This window comes from Monopterus albus, unplaced genomic scaffold, assembly GCF_001952655.1.
Source record: "Monopterus albus unplaced genomic scaffold, M_albus_1.0 scaffold96.1, whole genome shotgun sequence".
In the NCBI taxonomy this organism is placed as follows: domain Eukaryota; kingdom Metazoa; phylum Chordata; class Actinopteri; order Synbranchiformes; family Synbranchidae; genus Monopterus; species Monopterus albus.
Genome location: NW_018127976.1, coordinates 4,315,987 through 4,327,898, shown reverse-complemented (window position 1 = coordinate 4,327,898; position 11,912 = coordinate 4,315,987). Strand labels below are relative to the sequence as shown.

Genomic DNA, 11,912 nt, shown 5'->3' with positions numbered 1-11,912 from the left:
AGCCCGGTGGTTCAGGTGGTTTAAATACATGTATGATGAGAAATGGAAGGGCTGTAGTTTAGGTGAGGTCTGGCTCTTGAACTTCAGATAGTTTCATTATCTCCATATTTTGCCTTACCCATAGAGTTGAACATTATAAATTTTTATAAATTTGACTACTGCCTTTACCAGAGGCATCACAGGATGTTATTAATTACTTACAATAAGCCAGCTGAGATCAAAACCTGCTGGCCAGTTGTTAATGACCACTGAGGAATACAGATTAAAAAGATGGCGCAGCAGGATGTCTTTTTATCATAGGATAATGTTTCACAAACGTGGGAGCCACATTTTGAGCAACTGCCAATGTGTAGCTGTAGATATAATTTCCAAGTTATCAGAGGAACTGTTCAGACTTTTATGGCCTTTTATTTATTTATCTTTTAAAGGCATGTGGCTGTCATCTGGCAACCAGATGACAAAACATTCAACAGACATGTTGTAGTTCAAAGCTGTGTACCTCTAAAAGAGAATATTCAATTTTAGAATTATAATTTAAAATGAAATATTAATTATGCATCTTATTTCACTGGTGTGTTATCAAGTACAGAAACCATTTGTGAATGTTGAAACCACACAATCAAGAAAAGTATAACTGAAGGACTGAAACTGCCCTCAATATATTCCTTGAAAAAAGTTTATATTGTTTGTACAGAGAACAGCAAAAACAGTTTTATGATATGCTGAAAATTGCACTGTGCACTTGTACTTACATATTTGACTTTTTTTTTTTTACCACCATAGTACCATATTGTGGATCATAAAATGCAATGAGGGATGCTCATAAAAATACAATGAAACAATAAGAAAATATTTCTCATTTCTCCCAAGATAAAAAAAATCCCCTGAAACAATAACTTTATAAGAAGAATCCACGTGTCACAGAGGCAGCACACAAACATTAATTACAAAACAGAAATAATACATATACATTATGGGATACTGTCAAATTTGCATAAGAGAAAAAACTCATTAGACATTGAAGGCTCTTGAACCTCTCCCCAGTTTATGAAGAGACGCATAAACACAAAGCTGCTGTGTCAGAGTGGACCTTCCCCCCCCAAATACATGGATACACACAGCCAGTTCCATCCATACAAACAAGACCAGGTAATCCTCCAATAGAAGAAAAACAAATGTGAAACTGACAGACAGACAGAGATAAATGAAGAGAAGATATTGCAAATGTAAACCTCAGCCTTGTTGGTAACCTCTATTTGTACTGTAGACTCAGAGGAATAGTTGTGTTTACTCCATTGACTGAATCATCTGCAAGGTCAGGCTTCAAATTTTCTCTCCCTCCTACTCCTCTGCTTCTCTCCCACTCAGCAGCCAAGTGGTTCATATGGCTGCCAAGACATTTTCAGACATATTGAAGGATCCAGTTACTGGAAGTGTGTAGAGACACTTAAACACACCCACCTACACACACATACAAGAGAATTGGTAGCTGAATAAAAATACTAGTATTTCCTTTGTATGTAAATACACAAATGCACACTACTTTTTTCTGTACCACAAACTGCTGCCACGAATATTCTATATATCTTACTCCTCCCCCCAAAGCTTTACAAACTTTTGTTGTCATAAACATACCCTTAAAATGAAGAAATGGTCACAGTTTCATTATGTTTAGCCTCAGAACTTGGTTAGGTTTAGGACCAAACACTACTAGGTTAGCTTAATTTAAAAGTTGTTGAATATTTTATTTTAAGATTTTATTTGGACGTTTTTTCTGATCTGAAACCTAAACCATTAAATTTATTTTAATCTTTTATTAAGTGTGAAATGGCGAATAGTTACGCCTCTTAGTTTTTTGTTTTTGTTTTGTTTTAATTAACTATTTGACATTTAACCCAAATATCTACAAATTTTGTGAATTATGTATATGTTTCTTTTGTATTTATGTATTGTGGGGTATGACTCATTAAAGGACAATGAAAATGGGAAGCGATGCTTGTATTGTTTTATTATTTACATAGATAGCTGCCTATATTGTGATATGTAGCCCCACCAAGAGCACTGATAATCCAGATTTGGTAAACTTGAAAAGTTTGTATCTGGATAAGGCTGATCCAATCTAATGTTGTTTAAAAACTGCCACAAAGGCAATATGGATTATCTGATCCCAGATAGCAAAACATGGGGTTTCCAAACCCACACAATTCTGATCCAGATGAAACTGATCATTACCTACCCCGCCTTCGTCCGATTGCTGGCTGGGATTGGCTCCGGCCCCCCTGTGACCCCGTTCAGGGATTGAGCGGTAGAAAATAAATGAATGATCATTACCTTTGCTCTTCAAAAAATGTCTTTGCATTGCAAAAAGAGTCATCACTCTGGCAACTTAAATTCTTGTTCTTACAGGGATAAAAATACAAGAACACACTATGAACTGTCACAAACACTGAAAAATGCACCACTCATTTTTGATTGAATGATGAAAAAGCTCCCAAGTGGTTTACAATCAACTGATATAATCATGAAAGTAAACCAACATCAGTTCTATAAATAGACATAGATTGGCATTCTCACAGTGCAGAGGTGATGTGGTTTCCCACAGGATGATGAAATATTCAGCGAGGAACAACAAAGAGGCCGAGGGGCCAGTGGGTTTCAGTTACAGCCAAATCATTGGAGGCAAGGCCATGGCTACTGCCATGCCAGCAAAGTTATTGTTTCTTCCTCCAACAAATCCGCACATAAAGGGTGTGTTCATTTTTAATGAAGTATATTAATTAATAACCAAGGCCTGACCCCATTTATGCTGCTGGGTTTCTTGAGTAGGTGGGGCAGGACAGGAGTAAAGGAGTTCTAAAGCTGGTTTCCCTCCACTGAGAGTGCAGTATAGTGAGGGTGAAAAGTAAAGACAAAAAGCAGCCAGCAGAGAGGAAGAGAGATTTCAGGATTATCATATTACTGTAAATACAGAAAGGGATTTGAAGAAGGATAGAGACTCTGGTGAGTGTTGCATCTGAAACCAAAAGGGATATTTCTCTAAACTGAGGGTGAGTGGTTATGCCCCATAACTCATGTTCTCACTCCAAAGTTCACACAAGCTGCTTAACCTCCACACTATGTCACTACATGCCAACTCCTGCCAGCTCTCACACCCACAGACACATGTACAACAGTGCTTTTACAGTCCCATTGAACGGCACAAATAAACTTCAATCACACAAGTGCAACGTGAGATCCCAGCAGGCAGCGGCTGATTGGTACAAAACCATGCCTGAATCATATCCTGTGCTTGGTGTTATGATGTTTGGGTCAGACCATTGTCAGACGTGATGATGTAGCAGTGGTTGAAACCAGCTGCTGTCTGCTGTGATGTGTGCCCTGCTGAATTTGTGAGATGGATGTGTCAAAGCTGTAGCTCATGAGCAAAAAATGGGGCTGACGCCTACAAAAGGTGAACAAACAATGAACTAGAAGGCACTTGGACACATAGTTAGATGATCTTGATGCTGGACAATAAAATATCTTACATCAATTCTATTTGACACATCCAATAAGGGTCAATGTTCATATCATTAAAAAAAACTATTTTTTTATATTAACATTGTTTCTCAACATCCCATAAATGTCTTTGCATCTCAGCATTTTATAAAACAAATATTTAGTCTTTGTATTTTTCCCTGTTAATGCTCCCTACAATCAGTGCTTAGCTCCCATAAGTATTGTCTCAGGAGTAAAACTGGTTCCCTTTCTCTGAACCCTGAAACTTGCTGAGCTTGGCGAGCTGAGAAGGAGATGGTGGTACATCCTGTCTATAAGGGCCCTTGGATTGAGGTGGGGCAGATCCAGGGACCTGAGCGTGGTCTCTGTTGTGGTCATAGCTGCTGCTGTTGGGAGTCTTTTGTGTGGACAGTGCCTTGGCCTTGTTGGCCTCCTGTTCTCTGCGTCTTTCCTCCTGTCTCAGCAATTCCTGAGTCTCTAAGAGGACACGGGCGTTGAAGTTGGAAGTTCCAAGGTAGCCATTATGTGATCCCTGGACACCTGTATAGCGAGGATTCACCTTAGATGTGTGGAGGTTTTCTGCTGGCATGTACACCTTTTCCCGTGAATCCTGGGACACTGTGCTGGCTTTTGTACGAGATTGCCTAAAAACAGATGAAGAGGTGAGCTGTGATTTTAAGTAAGTCACTTTTAACAGCATCTGAATCAATAGGAAAGAAAAGAGAATAGAAGTTAACTCTGCTTAGAAAAGCTTGCTTTCTCTGTAGCGACTCCAGGGTCATGACTATTGAAAGGGACGTTAAAAGAAACCACACTTCAGCAGAGATTGTGGCCATTTTCACATTTTGTGAGATGAAAAGGGGATGTGGCACTGGTGCTGAGTTTAAATACAAACAGCAATATGTCTTGGATCAAAAGGGATCAGTTATAGCCTACAGCATGATTACAGTGAATCCAGTGACATAAAAAGTGAGACATGAAAGAGAGAGGAAACAAATGGCAGGAAGCCTGAAACGCCCACAGGACTATTAGTTCCGCACTGTAAACAAAAACAAATGTTAAAACCTCCCTGAGAAAAATGTCAACTTCCATCCATTTATCACCTTTTTGGGAATGCACTCATGCACTTTTAGCACAGACAGAATAATGGCAAGCCTCACGATGTTTTCTGCCTTCTACAAGATGGCCCAAGAGCCATGTGTATTATTTCTCATACAACTAACCCACATGCATGTCTTCCTTCACACACAGAAACTGGCCCAGAAAGCTGTCATTGGGAGCTGCCATGTCTTTGGCTAAATGTTAAGTCTGCTCCTCCATTATTAGGATCCATTAAGGCCAATGTGCAATGGGGGACCTGGGACAGCGTCTTTTTTGTCAGGGGTGCATGAGAAATCCCATTCATATGTACCTCTGTGGCACACTGTGTGCTTAAAAGGCTTTTGAGTTGACTATGCACAAGGCTACAGAGGGAGAGGAGGGCTTGGCAAGCTTTTAGGCCAAAAGGCCAGCCCTGTTTTTTCTGGCCGAATCTCATTCCACAAAGGCCGAGATAAGAAAAAGACAGAACATGCTACTCTTTGGTCAAAGAAATTGTGTTTCTGACAAACAATTTAGTTTTTCTCTGAAACTGAAATCTTAAATTGAGGCAAATCGATCTATATTCATATTTTGTATGTTCTATGATTTATCTTAAAAGGGCAGACTTAGATGACTCGCATGACTGATCCAAAAATTAAAAAAAAGATATTTATTATGTAAATACTATAGAGCAGCAAAGTCTACATTTAAACAAGGTCAGGGTGGATGGTTGGATCAACAAGCCACAGCATTTGGCATGTTTATTTTTCATGACAAACTGTTTATTTTTGCTTAGTTTAACAATCCATAACTTTAACTGCTTGTTTAGTTTAATTAGGGCTGGATCAGGTGACCCTGAGCCTTCCCTTAGCTATGCTGCCACAGGCCTAGGCTGCTGGGGGCCCCCCCATGATGCTCTGAGTTTCTCTCCTCCCCTCTCCTCTCTTCTCCTCTCTCCCTATGCCCTGGAGCTCTACGTCTCTGACGAGCAGTCACCAGCCACATCGACCTGATCAGTGTTTGATTGTTGTGTCTTGTTGCTTTTCTTCTTTTGTCTCTCCTCTATCCACTCACCCCAACCAGTCGAGGCAGAAGGCCGCCCACCAAGAGCCGGGGTCTGTCGGAGGTTTCTTCCGTTAAAGGGAGTTTTTCCTCCCCACTGTCGCCAAGTGCTTGCTCAAGGGGGATTTGCTGGGCTTTCCCTATGTAATAATAGTGATAACAGTAAGGTCTAGACCTTACTTTGTAAAGTGTCCTGAGATGACTTGTTGTGATTTGGCGCTATACAAATAAAATTTGATTTGATTTGATTTATTACTGAAACTACTGACAACGAAGGTCTAGTACACCACTGCCAGTATGCTCTAAAATTTATCATTGTAGCCATGATAACAAAGGTCTGGTATTCCTGTAGAAACCACTGTATTTTGGTACTTAAACTCTTATTTGTTAAATTATGTCTAAATTAACCAAGTGATTTTAATGAGAATTCCACAATTCCAGTATTAATAATGAAAGCCCTTGTATTCTACTACATCTAAGTGGAGGGGAAGAGCTGAAGCACATGGTACTGTGATGTGACAAGTGTGCTTTTGTGAGCTTAGGTTTACATTTATGTATGTGTAATTAAATGTGTACAAGAAACATATTGTTTTGTGCTTTGTGTGCATGCATGTACAGTGTGTGTGTAAGTATGAGGATAATTGGTGAGGGGACAGCTGTAGGGACAGACTGCAGCGAGAGCTCCACCGCATGCTCCATATCTGGGTTTAGCTGTCCAGGCGAGCCGCCATGCATTTACACTCCAGCTTGGCTTACGCAGCAGCCAGCACCATTCGTGATGGAGCCACTTGTTTAAAAACCCAGGTCACCTGTTGCATGAGGCAGCAATCTGCATTTCCGGAATGTCTTTTTAGTTTTTAGAGTAGTTAGGAAATGGAAAAAGTGATGAGAAAAAAGCAGAGATGTTCCACAGGAATGTAATTGTGATTAATGCGTAAGGGAAGCCAGTCCTCTTATCACCTCTGCTCCTGAGCTAGAATATGTCACAGAAAAAAAGTAAAAGTAGATTATTTACATTTTCAGAGGGAGTAGATGGGAAAATAGGTCTTGCCAAAGAGGGGTATATTTAGAATGACAGAACATAACAAAAAAAGCAGTCAAGTTGGCTCACAGGAAAAAATGTGTCTGTGTTTCTTTATAACAGCTGAGAAGAATCAGAGTGAAAGCAGATCAGACAGAACATAATAAAGGAAAAAGAACAAATGCATGCAGTGGGCAATGGAACAAGTACTGATGTACTGTACAAATAAATTGTCCACAAGCCTGGAATAATTTCTTATAGTGTGGAACAATGTTGTTTTGGCTGAGAAATGCATGAGCACCATGGGTAGATGGGTGAGCTATTGGCAGTTCATTCAGACCACAGTTAAGAACCTTATCTTGACCACACTCATGAGTGTGTTTGTGTTTATTTTGTGTATGAGTGTGTCTCTTTCACACTAATCAGTGGTCTCTCTTTCCTACTAACATACTCGCTCAGCCCCTCTCGCCTTCCACTGCCTGTCACTGCTAATCCTGCTCTGAAAACAAGCCTTCATTAGTGCTTTTCCAATCCTCACATCCCAGACAACAAGCTAAGCCTGGCCGTCATCAGATAAGCAGCTACCATGGGTTTCTGTGGAAGCTCTTGTAGAGGAAGCTTTTTGAGGGGGGTGTCCCCTTTGGGCTGAATGGCTGACTGCTCGGGTTTCCCATTTTGGAGGAGGACAGAGGACAGGAAAAGGTGGCTAGAGTTAGAGGGAATTGTGGTTATTAATCTGGGGATAGAAGACTTCAGCTTTCTAATGAGGAGCCATGCCAAAACACCAGCTCTGAAAATCTTGAGCCAGGGTTAAATGGTAAGCCTGAGATCATGTGACTTTTTGCTAAAAGATGCTATGAGATTATGAGGGGAATGCATATCAAAGGCCTGGCTTTTTGCCCAGCCAGACAAACTTTCCCAAGAGAAGCAACTCACTGAGAGGGGAGAGTTGAATGCAACAGTCACATCATATCAGATGCTCTCTAAGCATGTAAAGCTTTAAAAAAAAGCTTAGCAGAAGTTGACAATTTGTACTGACTAAAGTGTGTTTAAAAGGCTTCAGAGGACTAATAAAGACACTTTGTAGAGCAATGGCAAGAAATGCAAATACTGCCACTAAATGTATTTTCCTTCTTTCTTGATATCTCTTCAAGAAATATTTGAAACAATCAAAACAGGAAGATAAAAAAAAGATGATAAACCAGATGTGTTGCTCTGAAGTCAAGCTGTGTAATCCAAGACCGCCCAAAGAAACATTTAAAAACAAAAAACAAACAAAGAAACAAACAAGCAAACAAAAATATTTTACTCCACTGTAATAAAAGTCACCACTTCCTCAGGGTCAAGGCTGACTTAATAAAGTTGAATATCAGTTAAATAAGTCCAAGCATTCATATTCAATGATTTTATTTAAAGGGTTTTGTTAACAGTCATTTAAACGACTGGAGATGAGCTGAAATTGGCTTTGTGATTATTAAGTGTGTAGGCAGAGATATGTCAAAAAAAAAGTGTGGACAAAAAACGGTAAAGGCAAAAATAATGGAAAGTGAAAAAGTCAGATGAACAGGCTGAGAAAGGGCACAAAGAATGCTATAAGTCACTGGGGTCAGGAGGACAGCGGGATACAGGGACAGAAAGGGAGAAGAGGGAAAATGTCTCACCGTGGCAGGGAGTTGTACTTTCTCTGGGCTTCATGATAACCATCTCTATCTGCTTGCTGTTGCTTGTGTGAATGATGACGCATGCTTGGTTTCTCTGTTCCATTACTCACCTATAGCATATCCACCAAATGAAACAAAAAAAGATACATACAGTTAATAGTAGAGACATTAAGCCAAACATTTCTGTTTTGCGACACAATGTCCAAAAGTCAGCGGCCTACTGGGGACGCCCAAAGTTGTGCTGGTCCTTACCCATTTTTGCCCATTTTTCCTGTGTCCAACATATCAACTTCAAGAACTAATTGACAGGTGCCATTGTAACAAGATAACCAGTGTTATTCACATCACCTACCAATGGTTTTAATGTCGTGGCTAATCAGTGAATATTTGAGAACAAAGTCTGCACTGGTACATTTTTTGTAACAATCTGTGTATGTGCATTTGTTGTGTGATTGTCAACAGGGTTGGCATGGAGACATCATCTTCCTCACTACTAGCAAACTTCTAATAAGACGGCTGATAAAAGAACAGGACAAGCCAATTAAACAGAGGTGCGCTAAGGAGGTGTCTTGACCATGTGTCAGCTTTCATAAGGCTTGAACAATAATATGCTAGACAAGCCAGGGTATGTATGGTTTGTGTGCACACATTTCTGCTAAAATAAATACTATTTTCATTATTTTACAGGCTAGCTGAGTTTTAAAACTAAACATAACATCTAAGAAAGTTTGTGTTAGCTTGAAAAGAGTTTTTCTTAAATTTGAAAAACCTGTCTGTATATGTTTATTTGTGATAGAATGGATTGATGGGGTGAAACTATATTGGCGAAGCGAGAGGTTGTCAGCAAAAACATCTCCTCAGGAACATGACGTGTTCTTGACATGGCTGCTTTCCTCTACACATGGACAGCTGCAGTAACAGTGCAATTACATTGCACTCAGCATGGATAGCAAGTTCTTTCTCAAGCCGTCCAAGTCATAAAAAATGTGGGTGAAGTGAAATGGACTCATATGTTTCAGATTTGTCTGCACAAAAGGAGAAATTATTTTACTGGGGCTATTAGTGGTGGTGTGAAAATAATTGGTCATGCAGGTCGAATGTTTTTAATGTGATCTGAAAGGGAGTGGTGGGGAATCTGTCAGAGCTTGACACTAAAACTGAAGGATTGAGGTGGATGACACCATGCTAAGAGAAATGCATGAGAAATAGCCAGGAGAGAGAATCAGTCAGTGTAATGGTATTATCCAGGAAAGGAGAATCAGATTATCCAATTTTAGGGCTTGAATACAATGCCATATAAAACATAACATTTGTTGAAATTGAATTAGAGAGATGTCCGTGTTCGTTTTTATCCAATAATGTAAAAAAATGATGTCAGTACTAGACACTTTTTTCTCTTCCTTGTTTCCTTGGTGGTGGATTGATAAAGCAGGAAGACAAAATAATTCTCCAGCTGTTTAAACATAGGAACGTTCACAGACAGTAATCTGGGAGGTTACTTAATTATGAAAATTATATACAGCTTTCAAAAGTCTGAGACTGGGAAAGCTATTGGGAGGAAGTGGAGCTTTAAAAATCCAAATCATAAGCAAGCCAGCCAAAGTTTAATATGGTTCAGAGCTGGTCACAGACCTTTCAAATGTCAAAGCAGGTTGCTATGATGGGTCAGCAATAACATATGGCTTTACTGCCCATACTGCTCATAATACTATGTTTGTAGGCCACTACATAGGAAGCAGGTTTTAAATGAGCGGCAGTGCTGTACACAAACAGACATATGGAGGACATTTCTGTTGCTAATGGGCAGACAAAGTGAAATGGTTGCACAACACCACATCCTGAATAAAGCCCAGCTGGTCAATGATTCTCTCTGAGCCCTAGTGTGGACCAGATAGCGCCAATTTATTATAAGAAAGCTCAGTCCATTTGTGGATACTAGTGTGTGTAGCTCTGAGCCAAGTAACCATCTGAGAGCAGGCATTATAGTGTGGCCCAGGAAACTGTGCTGTATGTGAGGCTGGATAATTTATCTCCATATTACTTAAAGATTTCACAAGACAAACGAAAGGCAGAACAAAATGTTGGAGTCTCATTTTTTTGCAGCTAAGATATGTATCTATGTGGTTGGATGAATGAGTGAGGTAATAGTGCTTAATAGTGCCTACATAAGAGAGGTGTGATCACTTTGTTGTGCTCTCCTCCCTTTGTTCACTGGTATCTAAGTAATTTGAGTTCAGTAAAAATGCTAGAGGTGTAGGCATTCATATACGAGGTGCCAGTGGTGCAATGGTAGAGTAGTCGTCTCCCAACCAGAAGGTTGAAGGTTTGAATCTCGCTGCCAGCAGTCCACATGTCGAAGCGTCCTTGGGCAAGACACTGAACCCCCCCCGGTTGCCCCCGATGGTTAGAACCATCGGTTGAGGTGGCGCCGCAGATGGCTGCCATCGGTTCTGTACCAGAAACAAATTCCTTGTGTGTAATACTTGGCCAATAAAGGTGATTATCCTTATCCTTATCTGTCCAGGCTTGTGATTTGCCAGCATGGTTGAACTGTGCAACAAAATGCTACAATATATTTGCTATAAAATAAATCAGTTTCACACTTCCAACCAAGCTAAATAGCTTCATGATTGTGAGGTGGTGTTCAAACATGTTGGCAAGTCCTACGGGTTATGGCAGTGGTAATCACAAGATTAGTAAACCATGCTTGTTACTGACCAGCAATTGTTTATAATTCACTCATGCAGCCTTGACTGCTAGCATTAGCATAACCGGCCAAACTAAGACACTAAGACAAGGTTTCACAAAAGAGCGATCATCATAATTGACATAGCCACTTTTGTTTGAAAAATATAGTAATGTAAAGTTGTTTTTGGTAGCAAGAGGTCAACGACAAAGCCCTAAAGTTGAAGATATATCACAAAGAAAGAGAATCCTCTGAATCTATGCAAAAAATGTCAATGATTTTTCCTCCTGCTTTTTATAGTGTCCCAAGGAACAGTACTGGCCAAACCACATGTGTTCACACACACAAACCAAAAACAAGACAAACAAACAAAAAAAACAAAAATTTTTCATAAAGAGTCATTGGGAAAAGTGCCGGCTGTAAAATGGCGAATACATTTTTGAGAGCATCAAAAACCCCTCAAATTGATTCTTTTCATTGTCAGAATTTGGTCCATTGAGTCAAAATCATTTGGGAAGTCTAGAAGAATAGAGAAATCTTTTGTTAATGATTCATACTATCATTGACATTATTTTGTGTTTAACATCTCTAGCACAGTGCTACAACTTAAAAGAGCAAACATACAACTCCTGGGGCCCGTTTCAAGAAGGAGGTTTAACAAACTCAGAGTTCAAACCTGAACTCTGAGTTGACTTACACAGAGTTGGAAAACTTGGAGTTTTCGGTTTCAGAACAGCTGAAAAGAGTTGGTTTAATCAACTCTGAGTAGTTTGACCCAAAGTTAGGCGCGTGCCAAGAGACTATAAAAAGCCCTGAACAATGGAGTGAAGAAATTACGAGTCACCATGGCAACAGGACCAAGCCAAAATAGGTCTGCGTTTTTTCCCCGACAGAAATGGATGTG

The 11,912-nt window shown here is 39.9% G+C and overlaps 1 protein-coding gene across 1 annotated transcript in view; it reads right to left on the bottom strand.

Annotated features, from left to right (window-relative positions):
- Positions 1–696: 696 nt before the first annotated feature.
- Positions 697–11,912, bottom strand: part of LOC109965141 (partitioning defective 3 homolog) — a 428,297-nt gene continuing 417,081 nt past the window's right edge. Inside the window, exons 24-25 of the mRNA XM_020608934.1 lie at positions 8,323–8,432; positions 697–4,142 (exon numbers count right to left, since the gene is read on the bottom strand). Coding sequence (XP_020464590.1) covers positions 3,725–4,142; positions 8,323–8,432 — 528 coding nt within the window. The 3' untranslated portion in view covers positions 697–3,724. The remainder of the gene's footprint in view (positions 4,143–8,322; positions 8,433–11,912) is intronic.